Source organism: Acomys minous (genome assembly GCF_964271855.1).
Source record: "Acomys minous genome assembly, chromosome: 14".
Classification (NCBI taxonomy): Eukaryota; Metazoa; Chordata; class Mammalia; order Rodentia; family Muridae; genus Acomys; species Acomys minous.
Genome location: NC_140496.1, coordinates 90,239,977 through 90,257,885, shown reverse-complemented (window position 1 = coordinate 90,257,885; position 17,909 = coordinate 90,239,977). Strand labels below are relative to the sequence as shown.

The 17,909-nt window shown below is 42.9% G+C and overlaps 1 protein-coding gene across 7 annotated transcripts in view; it reads right to left on the bottom strand.

The window, feature by feature from the left end:
- UBE2D3 (ubiquitin conjugating enzyme E2 D3) overlaps nt 1–4,589 on the bottom strand; it is a 30,321-nt gene extending 25,732 nt beyond the window's left edge. Inside the window, exons 1-3 of one of the 7 annotated variants that reach the window (XM_084755922.1) lie at nt 2,927–3,024; nt 2,575–2,701; nt 1,426–1,576 (exon numbers count right to left, since the gene is read on the bottom strand). In XM_084755922.1, the coding sequence (XP_084612048.1) occupies nt 1,426–1,449 (24 nt within the window). In that variant the 5' untranslated portion in view covers nt 1,450–1,576; nt 2,575–2,701; nt 2,927–3,024. Of the gene's footprint in view, nt 1–1,425; nt 1,577–2,388; nt 2,548–2,574; nt 2,798–2,926; nt 3,078–4,461 lie in introns of those variants that run through there. The other 6 variants (XM_084755924.1, XM_084755927.1, XM_084755925.1 and 3 more) reach the window with 6 other exon arrangements.
- Between the last annotated feature and the right edge of the window lie 13,320 nt (nt 4,590–17,909).

Genomic DNA, 17,909 nt, shown 5'->3' with positions numbered 1-17,909 from the left:
GATTACAGAGTGATGGCCTTGGAATTCAAGATTTCAGCATCAACATATTCAGATAAGACTTTCACTTTCATTAAACTACAGCTTTGCCAATCAAACTTAACAAGTTATATGCATTAAATAACTACAAACAAAATGTCAATCCATGTCCTTGCCTTTCCTTCCAGGGAACTTTTAAAAAAACTGTTCTAGAGTCAAAGTTTCTAACACGAACCTTCCCATTTTGTCTTTTCTATTAAGACCGAGTTTATTCCACATTTTTTTCAAGTTAGCTGTAAATACTCCACCCTCTCGATTGTGCAAGAACCAAATACACCACACACACACACACACACACACACAGACAAACTGAGTTTGAATTTAGGTTATGTCTTGGGGGTAGAGGATCTGAGAGCTTCCTACAACTTGATTTTAAAAAAACAAAAAGAAAAAAACGGTTAATGCTTAACAGAAAACACTATTTTGAATTATTAGAAAAGGAGATGCCGGAAAGAACCTGAGCCAGTTAAAGCAGCCGCCATCTTAAAATGCAAGATAGAAGTTTGAGCAAAGAAAATGAGACTAAGCCACCGGAGAGGTGGTTCCACTCACAGTACATCTGAAAACTCCTAGTTCTTTCCAACTTACACGGGCAACTTATCAAATTATATTGAACTATTGAAACAAGCCTCCTTACGAACAGATTCTAAGCAAAACCAGCCTGTCCATCCCGTCTTCTTGCAGTGTTAACACCCCTACCCCCTCCCAAAGGCATCCTTCAGAAGGCATTTACATCAGTTGCCGGTGCCTCAGAAAAATAGCTTCGGGTGCAAGCCGCGACCACACAACACAGGAAGTGGCACCAGTGTCAGTCTACCTCCTCCCAACCCCACTTGCTCTTGTGTAACTGCCCAGATTGGGTTAAGCTTCCGAATAGTCTTCGTCACTACCTTTTGACAAACTGAGGTATGTTTATACTAACCCGACCAGCAGTACAGTTCTGAACAAAACATGTTTCTCCCCCATGTTTCAGCCCTTTCTTCCTTAGAATGTCTATAGCCTATATACTATATACTAATACTGCTAAAGTAAGTTCTGAAGAACCACGCGTAGGGAGCAGCATCCTGACATCTGCCCGAAGGCCTGTACACTCTACTTCCCAAGCCGGGCTAAATCTTCGTTAGGCTGAAAACCGAGGAGCCTAAAAGCCGCACGACCTCACCCGGAACTGCAGATTCTGGTCAAACAAACTTAAGTCTAACCTTTCGCTTGCCAAAAGCATTGTTTCTTATCTTAAAGCTCATTTCATCAACAAGTACACCCGCGTTCTTTTAACTCAAGAGATGGCCAAAGAAAAGGCATTTTCCAGAATTGTGTCCCACCCACCACGCTTTTCTCCGGACCCGAGCCTTCCTTTCCTCCCCTGACCATTTAGTTCCAACAACTTACCTTATTAATCCGTTTCAGCGCCATAGTCTGTGCTATTCGCCGGGCTCCTCACTATCTCGATGTGTACTCAAAGGTCCGGCCAAAACTCTTGATTATCCCGGCAGCAGGGAAGTCTTGTCTCTTCTCACACCGGTCTGGCAGACACAGGCGCCTTTTGCAAAAATGGAGCAGATCAGCCACTCGCAAAGGCCTCGGAGAAACCCCGCTGACTCTAGAACCCTGAAAACCGTCGCGATCCGGGCAGGGCGGGGTGGCAAAAACCACCAACTACTTCTCTCCGCGGTTCGCCCAAAGGAGAGGGCGAGGGTGCCGGGAAGAGCCGAGAGGTGGTTACAAGTTTAACTTCCCGGCCTCTTGAAAGGAAGAGCCCCGGGTGGGAGAGGAAGAGGCGGAGGAGAAAGGGGTGGGTGCGGGGCAGGGTCCAGAGCCGGGCAGAGGAGGAGCCGGGGCCTAGTCGGCGCTAGGCCGGCGTCATTAGGGCAGAGAAAGGCTGGGGTGTAGGGAGGGAGGGAGGGAGGGAGGAAGGGGGGAGGGCGGGCGGCTCCGGGCCGGCGCCGGGCTCCTTTCGGTTTCTGCTCCGAGGGTCGGCGGGCTAGCAGAAGGCGACCGGACTTGTGTGTGCTGCCGTCCCCACAGCTAGAGCTGTTCCATGTCGCCCCTGACACCACCGTAACTCTCCGCCTCACAGCGCGCTCCTGCGTGCGCGCGCCCAGCAGCCACCACCATCACCTCCTCCTCCTCCTCCTCCACCACCACGCGCCCGGCGGCCGCGGAGCTCCGGCGCTCGAGGACGCGCCCATGCCCCCTCCCCCGTCGGCGGGGCCCCGGCCTCGCCGGCCTTCCCACCGTACCCCACCCAACCCCGGGGGCTGCCCACTCGGGCCGCCCACAGCCCGGGGCGCCGCGCTGGCCCCGGCCGGCCTCCCTCCCACTCCCACCCCTCCCCGAGCTGTCCACACCCACGCGTACAGAGGGGCCGGGGCCTCCCTCGAGCTGCGGCCTCGGCCTCCTCCCCGCGCGGCAGCTGGTGCCTCCCCGGCCCTACGGGGCTCACGCGCACGGCACAGCCACAAGATGTCCGCTCTGACGGAACTACTGCCAGCTGCCACGCTCCGCCCCTCCCCCCCGCCCTCCCCCCTCTCTTCTCGCCTATTCACCGCCGCGTATCCGTCCGCCAACGCCGCCGTCGCGAGCGCAGGGCGAGCCGAGGGTTGAACGGGAGCGGTTTGCTTCCCTCGTCCAGGCCGAGTGGACGCGCCACCCTCTTGCCGTCTCCCTGTCGGAACAGCACCTTCTTACTAAACTGATCGGAGGTCGGGCCGGGAGGGCGGGGGACGGAGGCGGGTCATGGGCTGAGGGGGAGGGTAGGCGAGTGGCGGAAACCCTTAGACTCAGAGAAGCATCGAGAACCGGAAGGAGACCTTAGGAGGAAGGTAATGGAAGCGGCAGCTGCGCGGTTGAGGCCCCACGCCCCTCCCTACAGTGGCCCCAGTTTCCTCACTTGGTATGGAGGCGACGGATCTCGCGAGAACCTCGTGGCCGGCTAACCGGAGCTCGGGGTCTGCAATGACTTAAGGGCAGTTTTGTGCTCTCTTCCTGGCTTGGGGCCCGCCCCCAAAACTGCAAGCTATCGCGAGATGCGCCTGCACCAACACCCCCCCGCCCCGCGCTCTCTTGCTAGGCGGATCTTGGACAGGAAGCACCGCCCCTGAGTGCTTATGCTGGTGGGCGGGAGAGGAAGTGGAATTCCCCAGGCTGGCCGGCGCGCGCGCTGACACTGCCCTCTCTCGGGCGTCCAATCGGGAATGTGCTGTGGGAGGGGCCGCGGGGCGACTGGATGCCTTAGTCAAGGTGGAGCGGGGTCCCGGCTTCCGGTGGCCCAGGTGATGGAGATTTGTGCCCGTGCTCCACTTCGGATAGGGTAAAGCAGCGGGAGGAGGCTCCCCTCAAATTAGGGACGGAAATATAGAAGAGATCCAGGCCGACTGCTAACAGCACCGCCACGTGCGGAATGGTGTGCGTTGTGAACCCTGAGAGCGGCGGCCTCGAGGGTTCTGCGTTAAGTGTAGCCTTAACAATGCAGCTTAATTGTGATCGGATTGGATACAGCCTTGGTCCCCCGACCTCAGGCATTTAGGTGTGGAAGAGGAGGAATACCTTAAAATCTTCTTTTTCCTGCTGCTATTTCAGTTTTTGAGCCCCAAAGTGGCAAATCATTAGTGAATCTGGATTAAATTCTGTGGGTGAGATCTGTAAGTGCACAACTCCCCTGTTTTAATCTGCCACTTGTAAAGTATAGAAGGGCCGATTGTCTATAGTGTACTTTGGGGATAAAAAGTAAGACTTTATTTTTTATTTTTTACGAGACATGGTTTCTCTGTGTAGCCTTGACAGTGCTGGCCTCGAACTCACCGCCTCCCTCTGCCTCCCGAGTGCTAGGATTAAAGGCAAGAGCCGCCATGCCCAGCTAGAACCTTATTTTTGAAAGGCATTTAAAAACAGAAAGGATCAATCTTAGGGTTTTCTAGCGCCCGTGAATGACCCAACTTAAAGTGTTAATCCTTCAGGACTACTTGTAAATAAGTTGAATTTTCAGAACCTGTTGCAGACTATATTCCCCAATTAAAATGACAAAAGTCAGTGATAAGGGATCTAATGTAAACTGGGTGTGGTGGCGCACTCCATTCCAGCACTCAGGAGGCCAGGCTGGTCTACAAAGCAAGTCCAGGACAGCCAAGGCTCCACAGAGAAACCCTGTCTTCAAAAACAAAACAAGACAAAAACCCAGCAAAGGATCTAACATAATATCCTAGGAGTGACGGTACATGCCATATATAATGTCACTCAGCAGTTCGTGGGCCCCAGCTGTTTCTATACTGTCCATATGCATCACCTGGAGTTAGTTTAAGATGCTGATTGTGGTTGAGTAGGCCCGAGTAGGCACCCAAGATCACACATTTACAACTAGCTCCCAAGTGATAGAGATTGTCTTGTCAGAACCATTCTCCCCGAGTTAGTAAAGCCCTGAGTACTTACCTCGTGGCCTAGTGGACACCTCTGACATGGTCTCCTCTTCCTCCCTGAACAACCCATTGTTCTCCCCTGGCTAACCAGTTAAAATTCAAGGAAAGAATTAGCCTGGGGGTGGAGGAGGAACCCAGATCTGAGCTCTTGCTTACTGCTCTCTATTTGCTACTAGTGTGGTTCCGCATCCTATGGGTTTCTTCATCACCAAGCTAGATGTAATAATGCCTGTCCTTCCTCACAGAGTTGCTGTGTTTTAAATGTCATAATGTGAAAGGACACAGTGGGCTGTAAAGTTTACATCAATGTTTACTGTCTTAGGATAGCCTACAATAATGGGTTTTTCCCTGTGACAGTGTCACATATATGTCACACTTTGTTGTTACTCCCCACACATACTGCTACTCCTCCTTGCTAAGTTATCAGTCACAACTCAGATATTCAACTGGCCTGTGTGAATGGGAAATATTTTGAATAGTATATATAGGTTATAATATATTGATTATATTTATGAAAATAATGTACCATGCACTTAAAAAAAAATAAGCGGGCACAGATTGTTATATCAAGGGAGACAGAGCTATTAAGTGGCAGAAGTGGAATTTGAGTGCTGGTATTTCACTTCAGAGTATTTATTGCAGTTTTACAGAACAAGATGTTTTATATTTGTGTTTTAAATTGACATCTAAATCTAATTTGTTTGACTTCTTTTTCCCTTTATTTTGTATTTTCAGAAGCCAGGGTGCAGTGATTAGTGGGGAACACTGGAACCTATCAATCATGAACTTTCAACATATAGGGAGAACAATGAAGAAAAGTTTCAAAGAGAACAATTCCTGCCGCCCTAATCTAACTAGCTTCAACATGAGAGTACACGGAAACTTTGCTGCTATGCAAGATAGCACTGCAAACTAGGACAGATTTTCAGTCAGAGTTCATATGTCTAAAAATATGTGGGCAGTTCAGTAAGGCTGTTGACTCTGATCAAAGTAATGTTTCACACATACACATATTTATATATACCTATATTGAAATTCATACTATAAAGGAAGACATTGGAAGTACGGTTATCAATTTTAAGGACAAGCAAACATAGCTCAGTTGGTACAGTGTGTGTCTAGCATACATCAAGCCCTAGGTTCAACTCCTTAGCACCTATAAACTGGTATAGTAGCAGCATATATGTAATCCCAGCCCTTGGTGGAACATATAGGTGGTTGTTTATCCTCACCTTGTATGGGCTCAAGGTCTATTGTAAGACCCTAACTCAAAAGAAATAAAAAATTAACAAAAGGGTCTAGTAGGTTTATAAAGACCCAAAACTTGAAATAATGATGAAAATAAATGGTATGTCCAGTATTTATTAGAACTGCAATGTGGTGATACAAAGTTAGACACTTTGAAAAGTAGGTTTGGCTAAAACTACTGTTTATCTCCTACCTCATTAGTTGAAGAAATGCAAGGTTTTTCTTTAGTCATTAGTAAAAAATAAGACACAGTGCTTTAGCTGAGCATGGTATGGAAAGCCTGTAATTCCAGCCTTAGGAGGTAGAAGCAGAAGGATCAGGAAAGAGAGTTTGATGCCAGGGCCTGGAGAGATGAGATGGGCGTTAGGAGCTCTTGTTGCTCTTCCACAGGAGCAGGTTTGGTACCCAGTATCTTCCTGGTGGCTCATGACCAGCCATGACTCCAGTTCTGGTGGAGCTGATGCCTTCTGGCCTCCATGGGCACCAGGCATGCGTACAATACATGTAGGCAAAACACTCATAACCATAAAAGGATGAGCCCAGCATATCTGATGAAACAATGTCTCCCCTCAAAAAAAAGGTGTGCTCTCACTCAATACATATATATGTGTGTGTGTGTGTGTGTGTGTGTGTGTGTGTGTGTAATAAAGTATTTACAAGAGTTTATATTCAAAGCTTATTTGCATATTCTGCAAAAAGGTGATTTGGAGCCCAAGCGAAACAAATATATTGCTCCCATAAAAATCCAAATCATTTTATACTGTCTTGCTTACAATATCATTTTTATATGGTTAATTTAATATTGTTTGAGGAAATGGTATTTTAGCTGGACATGTTATCACACTCCTGTAAGCTCAGCACTGGGCAGCTAGAGGAAGGAGAGCTCTGGTTGGAGGCTGACCTGGGTTACATAGTAAAACTTAAAACAAAAGCTGTGCTTTCATGTTGAGAACCTCATTTTGACATTAAATTTGATAGGGTTTGGGCCTTAATAAGCCATGCACAAATATTTGTACTAAAAAGGAATTGGTGTGTATGTGTTTGTGTGTTTTTGTTTTACACAAAACACATACACATATTCATAGTATTATTAGTCATGGCATTCAAAAACAAGCCACCCAGACATTCACCAGTTGATTTAAGTGGTATACCTATAATGCAGAATTGCACTAAAAAGAATACTAGCATGCGGTGGCAGATAGCTGTGATCCCAGAAGCAAAGCAGGAAGATCATGAGTTTAGTTTAGCCTGGGCTACTACTGAGTTCTAGGCCAGGCTAGATGAGGTATGCAGAAACAAGTGGGAAGAAAAATGTTACAAGCCGATTTAAACTATTCTTGAAGTAATCCCTGAAAAATGAAAGTAAGCAGGAAAGCTATTTTTCTTCCTTGGCATGGATATATTGTTATTATGAATACATGTGTGTGCACATACACACTTTTTGTCAAGAATTATCAATTACCTTTCTTACTCTGATGCTATACTATATGTTTTAATAGTTGATCAGTATTTTAAGTATTGCTAATTTTATATCATAGTATTCAAGTTAGAAGAAAAGTAATTATCATTCAAGGACCTCTTCTGGGAAAGAGACCGAGTCCCCAAAGCTATGTGAAAAATACTTGAGATGGCTAATTTTGATAGTGCACTCAGATGTGTTGCCTGTCAGCTTGACTGGGTAGAGGGCTGCCACGCGGTTGATAAGGCATTATTTCTGGTGTATCCATGGTGTGTTCTTGGAAGAGATTACCCTTTGAGTCACTGAACTGAGACCAAAGAAGACTGTGTCTTACATGCAAACAAGTTTTCAATCCATTGGGATTTTGAATAAAATAAAATGGTGGAGGAAGGGAAATGTGAGGCTTCTATGCATCGGCTGCGGCCCTCAGAAGGAGCTCAGTACTTCTGGTTGTTTGACCTTTGGACTCAGAATGAAGCTTTTGTAGCATTCTCCCTTCTCCCTCCAGACCTTCACTGGACTGAAGTACACCACTGTATACTCAGTCGTCATGATGTAAGGAACATATTTTGGTACTTTGTGGCCTCCATGACAGTGTCAGAGCCAAGTCTAATTTTCTTTAGAAAACTGATGCATTCCTCTTTGTCAAGCATAGCAGGGCTCTTGCCTTAGAACACAATTCAGTTTAATACTACAGTCAACTGAATTTCACATAACTAGCCATTTTGTATTTGTTAGCTTGAAAAACAGTTACTGTAACATGTTTCTATGTTTGGAAAGCATTCTGCCTTTCAACAAATATTTACTTACAGTGTTTAAAAAGCCCAAAGGCTTGAGAGATGGTTCAGTAGTTAAGCGCATTGGCCTGCTTTGCAGAGGAACAGGGTTCTATTCCCAGCACCCACATTGTGGTTCACAATCACTGTAATTCCAGACCCAAGGGAGCAAATGCCCCTTGGCTACCACAAACATCAAAATGCCTGTAGCATACAGACATACATGTAAGCAAAATACACACCCCACCAAACCCACCTATAATGCAACACTGCTTTTGATGTGGGATCCAATAGGTTAAGTGACTATCCATAATGGTCGCTCAGTGACCTTTACACAGTTAAATAGGTTGCATGGGTCTTTTCAGGAATGTTATTTTTGGGTCTTTTTGTTTCCTTTGTGTTTAGGTCTTACTATGTAGCTCAAGCTGACCTCAAAGTCATTATGTAGTCAGTCTGGCCTAAAAACAAAGTTTCTGTCTCAGCTTCTGGAGTACGGAGATTACAGAGGTGTATTGCCATGCTTGGTTTAGACCAAATGTTAAGATAATACATATCTAGCTTCCCCCCCCCCCCTTTCTTTCTTTTCTTTTCTTTTTTAAAGACAAGGTCTCTCTACAAAGCCCTGGCTGTCGTGTAACTCACTATATAAACCAGCCTGGTCACAAAATCACAAAGATCTGCCTGCCTTTACCCCTCTAGCATTGGGATTAAAGATGTGCATCACTATGCTGGTCTTAACTCAAGGAGGTTGATCAGACATTATATCTGAGGGGGAAAAAGATATTAACTGAGAAATTGAGAGAAAGCTGGAAAAAAGAAAGCTTATAGAAGATAGAAGCAACATTGAAAGTCTCAAGATTACCTAGAAAATTTGAGAGTCAAGTATTTTGGCTGTGTGTTCCCATGTATGCACATGTGTACTTGTGTTACAGAGATAAAACTGAAATATGTGACTAAATCTTGAGATCCTCTTACTCTGAAGTTGGTGGGATGGAACAGTTTTTTTTTTTTTAAACACAAAAAGGCTTGATAGGATTTCATTCACAAAAAGTACCTATGATATCCACATGGAAAATGTATCAATGTGTGATGGGAGTCTTTGAGAAGCCCACACCGTGCTTTCAGGTATGTCTTATAAGTACCTTTCTTTTAACCCATATGTTTACAAAGCTAAATATAACCTGGACTTTTCTTCTTTAAGTTGCTTTTTGTCAAGATATCAGCAATGAAACCTTGATAGTTCTAGTAAAGGAAAATTAAAAAATAGATATACTTATTTCAGAATAAAGGAATTATTGTTTCCTTATCTCCCCAAATATGCCACAACTTTATGGAAACGTAACTGACATATAACAAATTACTGTATGCTTAAAGCATAGAGCTTAGTAACTTAAATTTGTATGTACCGATGAAAATCCTACCCAAAGCCAATCGTGTTAGGGCACGCCTTTAATCTCAATACTCAGCAGGCAGAGGCAGGTGGATCACTGTGAGTTTGCCCCAAGCCTGGTATACAAAGTGAGTCCAGGACAGCCAGGGCTGTTACACAGAGAAACCTTGTTGAGGGGGTGGGGGATGTCACGCGAATAAAGTAAGTTACTTTATGCTTTTTCCCCCATCTCCTTTTTCAGAGAAAACCACTAACCTGTGTTCTCTTTCTGTACATTAGTTTGCATTTTAAAATTTTTCTTTCATGTCTTTTTGTATTTTCGAGACAGGGTTGCTCAGTGTAGCCTTAGCTGTACTGGACTTGCATTGTATACTAGGCTGGCTTTGAACTCACAGAGATCTGCCTTCCTCACCTCTGAGTGCAGAGATTAAAGGAGTGCGCTACCATGCCTGGCTCTTTCATGCCTTAAAATATTTTTGTGTCTTATTTGTGAGCATGTGTGGCACAATCAGAAAACAATTTTCAGGAGTCAGTTCTCTATTGACCATGGTAGGTTCTGGGATTTTGTTTAAGTTGTTAGATTAGTGGCAATCACTTTTACCCGTTGAGTCATCTTGTCAGCAGTTTTTAGAATTTTATTTGAGCTATCCAGTATTCTCTCTTGTTTTCACATAGCATAATTTTGAGATTTATCTATGGTAACAGAGCTCTTCAAACCTCACTGACTTACAGGAACTAAAGCCATGTACTGGAGAATTCAATGTCATAGAACTTTTTGCTACAGAATAAAGTTTACACTGTTGACTTTTGCTTCTCAATTCAGGATCCTTTAGGTTGAGAAACTCAAGCCTTACTACTTAAATAAGAGGAAATGCTAACTCATTTCTAAGAACTGAAGTAAAAGCATAAAATTCTTATTTTTTAGGGTAGAACTAGAACAGATGTTATCATAAGCTTGTGCTGAGTTTGAAAACGAAATAGGAAAATATCTCTGTGCAACCTACTTCTCCTCATATAAAGGGAATTAGAGTAAAACTCCAGGGCAAAGCTGGGCCTGGTGATGCATCACTAGTCCCAGCGCTTGGGAGGCGAGGACGATCAGGAAGTCAAAGCCAGTTTTGGTACATAGTTACAAGTTAGTCTGGACACCAAGGGATCCTGTGTCAAACTAACATGACCAGAGGCAAAAGATACCAAGGAAAATTTGCTCTAACCCCCAAGCCGGCTTTTTAATGGATGAAGTGCTGCAGCCCTGTTACCACCGACCTCTCAGTGAAATGCTATATATAACCACACAGACTTAATGTAAAGACATAGCTAGGGCTAAGGTGGCTTGTCCATCATGAGTTTTGAAAATGCCAAGAGGAACTTTTTATAGAGGAACAGAAACTATCTTACATTTTTCTGTCTAAATGTATATGCATTTAAAAGAAAGGCACCATGCATATAGTTTTTTAACTTATAAACAAGTTTATTCAAATGGGTCATGTTTCCTAAAGATAGGAAGCCTAAGACTAAGGGCCACATCTCATGAAGATCTTCCTTCTTTATCATAACATGGTTGAAAGACCAGCAAGCACATTGAAGGCAAAGAGACATGTCAGAGCAGTACAGACTACAGCCTCCTTTTGAGAACCAACCTACTCACTGGATGCTATTAATCTATTCTTGAAGGTGAAGTCTTCACCTGTTATTACACCCTATTTTCAGTGTGTGGTGCATTGGGGATTGTTTTCAACACAAGAACTTTAGAGGACAGATTCAAACATGTAGGCATAAGAGAGCTGTGACTCTAAGAAATAAGGCAGAGACACAGTGACTAGCTTTCAGGAGATCCTCCAGGTATAGATGCCAAGGGGGGCAGGAGTACAGTAAAGACCTTCACTAAACAGATTAGTCAAATTGAAACGGAACTCTGAAGCCCCTCCTCTCAAAATGAAAGAAAACAAGTTTGTGTTTCTATTTCTCAAGGGGGTCTATGCTTCCCCTCTGAGTTGAGATAGGCTCTGGAATGACTGTAGAATATAGTAAGAATGATGGTTCTCCATGCCCACAAACAAGACGCTGAAGAGCTACCAGCTCCTACTTCCTGTACCTTAGCCAGCGAGGCCAGGGTAGTGACACCACGCTAGAGACACTATGCTGACATTCCAGACCGGTGAATGAAGCCAGCTTGAGGTCTCAATCATAGGCTATCCCTGAGCACCACTAGAGAGCCCCAAACAATGGCACAAGGAACAGAAGTCATCCGTGTGAGTCCTACCTAAATTCCAGACCAAACGTCTGAGATATAAACACCCTGAGTTATTAGTGGTGACAATTAACATGATGCACATGAAAAGTAGCCACCTAGTGTTAACCTAGAAAGTGCTTTTTCCAGAACGTTTTTGACAACTCGTACATGTATATAATTTATGTTGATATATACACTCCTCTTCAGACCACTCACATCCCCTTCTTGCCTTCATCTTTTCCTAGCAAATGTTTATTAGTTAATTCCCTATATAATCACTTTATCAGTCAGTTTTACAAAACAGATGGACCTGAGTAATTACAGTGTGTGTGAATTTTTGTTGCTTTTAAGTGAGACTATAGAACTTCTTAGAGATAACATCTTTTTAAGAACTTAAATTTTTCTGAACATTAAATAATCTCACATTAAAAATTGAGGAAAATGATTAATTTGTTAATTGCTGAAATTTCTACAATTAAAATTAAACTACTTGATTTTCAAAAATCAGTTCCTATCCTGACTGGCCTCTTTAGGGTAAATACAATTTTCTAGTCACTAAAGCTCAATGGATTCATGGGATTCCCATATTTTTTCCTTCATCAATCTCCTGTGCACACTGCATTTTAATTTTTTTTTCAGAGACAGTGTTTCTCTGGCTGTCCTGGACTTGCTTTGTTGAGCAGGCTGGCCTAGATCCCACAGAGATCTGCCTTCCTCTGCCTCCCTGAGTGCTGGATTATAGGTGCCCAGCTCTGCAGTTTGAATTTTATAATGTATTTTTCGTTACTAATATGATAATTCCGTATTATCAATATCTACAAGTGATTAATATTTCATCCAAATATTTATTGAGGACCTATGAGGTGGCTAGGTGTAAATAAGGAAGCAGCATCTGACAGACTAAATGACTTACAAGAGGTGACAGGATCAGTATAATTATTGGCCCTTGTGACTCTGACATCAGCATTCTTTTCATACTCTATGATGACTCTAAACTCATATTTGGTCCATTACTATAGATGCCTCTTGGCATAGTTTTCATTACAATTTTACACAATCAAAAGTTTTCATTTTTTTTCTAGACCAAGCTGGCCTTGAACTCACAGAGATCCAGCTGCCTCTGCCTCCAGAGTGCTGGGATTAAACGCCTGTGCCATCACTGCCTGGCTACTCAAAGTTGTGTTATTATACAGAAAATAATCAGAAGCCAGCATGGTGTGTGCTTTCAGCACTCCAGAGGCATGAGCAGGGTATTGCCAATGAGTGAGAGAACAAAAGACAGACAGGAGATTCTTTAGGTTCTACTTTTGATAATGAAGAACTGGGTGTTTTGCTCATACTTTTGTTGCGAACAAGAAGAAAAGCTAAACCCTAATAAAATAACCATACCTGTTTTAAAGGCATTGGGAAGCTACCAAATTAGAGAAGACAGCAAAGGTTCAAGTAATACAAACACAAAGGAAAAAGAATCAGAACTGTGCCCCGGCATTTGAGGCTTTTCCCAGAAAGCCATCTGGCTCTTCCAAAAAGCTAAAAACAGTTTGCTGTAAGTCCGCAGGGCTGCATGTGCAATATAGAGTTCATCAACCTGAAGCTTTGAGTTAATGTGTGTAGCCTAAGAACACAGATCAAATCTTGTAGGGCCTGAATCATCTTAGGCCTCAAAATTCTGGTGGGCTTAATGTGCTAATTGCCTTAGTCTAGCCTTACACATGGTAAGAAAAAAGAAATAACAAAATTATCGCCGTTTTCTTTTTGTTTTTTTGAGATGGTTTCTCTCTGTATCTCTGGCTGTCCTGGAACTTGCTTGCTTTGTAGATCAGGCAAGCTTTGAATTCAAAGATTCGCTTGCCTCTGCCTCCTGAGTGCTGGGAGTAAAGGTGTGTGCTGCCACACTCAGTCTAGATTTGCTGTATTCCCCACTCTGCCTACAAAGGTGAATAAGATTCTTTACTAAGGTAGGGTGGCTGAAACATACATTGCTGTAAGATCTGAGTCCTAGTCAAGGCCTTTAAATGATTACTTTATTTCCCCCACCTACGTATTAGTAAACCAGTGGGCCTGGTCCAGAGACTATAAAGGGGATCCTGGATAAAAATCCTACGATGGGATCCCTCACTCCTGCCAATTGAGTACTCCTTTTCTCTACCTTTTTGTTTCATGTTGTAAGAAGCTTAAACTTGAGGCTCAAGAGATGGTTCAGCTGATAAAATGTCTGCCTCGAAAGTACAAGGACCCATGTAAAAAGCCTCACATGGTATGTGTCTGTGACCCAGTACAGAGAGCGGCAGACTCCTAGAGCTCATTACTCAGCCAGCCTATCAAGATCCGTGAGCTCTAGATCCAGCTCTAAATGAAGCGGGATCAGGGGAAACACTCAAAGTTGACCTCTGGCTTCTACATGTGACACACAGGCATAGACACAGAGAGGGAGGGAGGGAGGGAGGGAGGTAGATTGAGATTGATTCACAGGAACATCTATATACACCACACATAGAACCTAAAGTTAGTAACACGTCTCATTCATTGAAGCCTTGCTTCCTGGGAAGCATACCTCCCTTCCATACTTGACTTTCAGAGTGACCTCCTAAGTCACAGGAACCTGAAAATTCTACTAGTGAGTTATTAGGTGATACATTAAAAATGTATCGGTTCGGCCCAAGAGCTAATAAAAGACACAGAGTCTGAAGCGTACTTTAAAGCTGCCAGCACAACGCGCACTGGGCAGAATCTAAACAGAAGCAAATCTATTCCTAAACTAAGGTAAACAAACTACTCTAAACTGATATGTAATACATATACCCAAAGCATTTGCCACTAAAGTGCTCATCAGGCCGTTCTCCCCTTCGTCTTCCTCCCCAGTCAACCACCTCTTCCTCCAACTGACAAACCTCCTCACTCTCCTTCAGGAGGTCCCGCCTTCTACTCCCTGTCCTTCTGCCCAGATGATTGGCTAACCAGCGCTTTATTGACAATTGTTACATCCACTCAGCATTCCTCCACAATTAGGCCTACAAGAACCACCAGCAAAATGCATATAGAAGCATCCTAAGTATGTAAAAGAATATTCCTAACCTCCTGCCCTAAACCAAACTGGAAACACATCCAATACCCACTGTAGTGGAAGTTTTAGTTTCTCTAAAAACTCAGTTATGTAAATATATTTTTGTTTTATTCCCAAGTGTGGGGTATAGAACTGCCTTAGTTTACCCACAGCTCAGAGGGGCGTGTTCTTTGCCAGTTGGAGATAGTTTAACTCTGAGGACTGCAAGAAAGTATAAATATCAGAGACAAAAGAGGCTCCAGAGAGGATGCTCTGGGAGAGAGAAAAGGAAAACACTTGCTTGACGCGGTGGGAGAAGGAAGAAGGCTGTGCTGGATGTCCTGACTGAAGACTGGTATGGCCCCAAAGAACCTGATGACCCTGACCAGCTGGAACTAAGTCTAAAGAGATCTCTGTCCCCGTTCCCTTCTAACCTTTCTTTCCTACCTAGGGCTGGGGAAGATATTAGGCTTTAGGGTAGATAAGGGAGGTAGAGGCATACGGAGCCAATAAGAGTTTAAAAACTAGCAGCATCTACAACCCACAACCAGTGATATGGATAAACTGTGGTGTACTGATAGAATATACAACAGTGAAACAAATATACACTGCTACAAGTACCAACATGACTAAATCTCGTGGTGTTAAGTAAAGGCAGACACAAAATATACTACGGATAATTTAATTTACCTAAGGGTTAAGTACTAGTAAACCCATTATTTTGTTCTAAATTTCAGAATATAGTGACACTTGAGGATAGAGTAGCATAGTTGTGTGTGTAGTGGTTATATGATTATCTTCTTTATGATGCCACTGATGGAAAGCAATCTGTTTATTTTTCTGTATGTATGCCAAGCTTCCACTAAAAGCTTATTAAATTCATCTAAAGGCTGGAGGGATGGTAGATAAAAATATTTCTTGATACTATGCATGGGGATCCCTTAAGCATTTATACTTACCAAAATCTTAAATAAGTCCTCAACAAATATACCAAGTATTGGCATATTATGGATTAGAATAATCAGGCAGCCATATATCCATGTGAAAATCAAAAGAAGAGCTAGTCTATGCATATCCTGGCACTTGGGAGACAAAGGAAGGAGGAATGTGATTTTGAAGTCAGCTAGGGCTATGTAAGACTATGTCTCAGTTTCTTGTTTTAGTTTTTTTGCGATGACATTTTAGTGCTAGTAAAACCATAATTTGTTGAATACTGACTGTTGTAAGGTAAGCATGTCACTTTTCTTTAGAACATATTATTTTCAGGTGTTGTCTCATGAGTACCCAATGTTTTAGAGTTCTATAGAGGAACAGACTTATAATCTGTTTATCCATTATCTACCTACCTACCTACCTATTTGGGGATTTTTTAAAATGGCTGACAGACTGTGGTCCAGCTAGTCCAACAATGGCTGTCTACCAATGGACGGTCCATGAATTCAGTAGCTATTCAGTCCACGAAACTCGGTGTCTCAGCAGGGCTTCGACATATATTGGAATCCCAAAGGAGTAGGCCGTAATGCCAGTGAAGGAATGGCCTTGCCAGAGAAAGCGAGAGCAAGCAGACAAAAAATTACCCTTCCTTCTTCTATGTCCTTTATATAGGCGACCAACAGGTATGGCCCAGATGAAAGGTGGATCTTCCCAGTTCATATTATTTAATTAATAAAAAAAAAATTCCTCACAGGTGTACTCAGTTGCTTGGGTTTTAGTTATTTTCAGATTCAGTCCAGTCGACAACCAAGAAATAGCCATCATACCCAATAAAGCAGGACTGTTGAAGTGAAAACTAAAAACTGGAATGGACCAGGTGCAGTGGTGTATACAAAGTTATATTGGATTACCTGTGACCATTTGAAAAAAAAAAAAAGACGCTGGACAGATGCCTAATGGTTAAGTGCACTGGCTGCTCTACAGACCTGGGTTTGATTCCCAGCACCCACACAGTGGCTCACAACAGACTGTAACTCCAGTCTCAAGGCATCTGATGCCCACTTCTGGCCTTCATAGTTGCCAGGCATGAATGTGGTGCATATTCCAACATACTAAACATACCAACATACTAAAAAATTATTTTAAAAGAAAGTGAAACATGATATAAATTTTGAAGAGAATCTAAGAAAACATCCTCAGTAAGGATCTTAGTGTCAAGAGCATGTGTAAATTAAAAAAAACCAAAAACAAATGTATGAGTGTTTTGCTTTCGTGTATGTCTGTGTACCACATGCATCGTGCACAGGCCAGACCTGATCACTTGTGATTGAAGTTATGGGTGGTTGTAGCTGTCATGTGGATTCTAGGAACTGAACCAGGGTCCTCTTCAAGAGTAGCAAGTACTCTAAACTGCTAAGCCATCTTTCTAGCCCTAGGGCTCCCTTTTAGCATAGCTCTGGCATTCAACAGAAACAGCTAATATATGATCCATACTTTTCTAAATTTCAAGACAGTTTTAGCCATATACATGTCCATCAAAAATACAAACCAGCATTTACAAATAGTGTTAAGGGAAGCTAATCACACAAATGGAATTTTTTATATTAAGTTAAAAACCAGACAAAGCAAAACAATTGCAGTGATGGTATTGCCGAGTATGGTAAAAGAATACAAAGAGTCTCTCTGAGTATTAGACAAATGCTGTATGTTGACAAGGGTACTGTGTATACTGAATTGCAATCTGGCATTTGAACATCTTACTAAGAGAGGTATCTACTTTTTATCTTAAATTAGAAACTGTAGAGGTCTTGACATTCAACATAGCATAGTTTACTCTTCTCAAAACGAATTAAAAGAAACAACTATCCAATGTCTTTTCTCAATCATTCTGCAATATACTCTCTACTTCCAACTTACCGCCTACCTCAACCATTTCCATAAAAATGGTATACCTGACCAATGCTGGTTAAAGATAATAAACAGTCCAGAACAGTTTAGAGGGCAAGAATGCTTAAATCTCACCTGTTTTGAGGCAAACAACTTCAGGTCCTTTTTTCTTTCATATCAAACAAACAAACAAAACAACAAAAACAGAACCAAGCTCTGAAAAGGAATGGAAATCCTAATCTTTTAAATCATCATTTTTTGTATATCATTTATACTGCTATACCACAGCTCATGAGTCAAATGGCTATCCCATTCCACCTGCTACACCACAGCTCATGAGTGCAATGGCTATCCCATTCCACCTGCTATGCCACAGCTCATGAGTGCAGCTCCTATAGCATACCTGTGATTCCAGTTGTACTTGGACAATCTGATAATTAAAAATGATAGTAATTTTTCAAGGTTTTCATTACTTGCTACTTTTCTTTTATG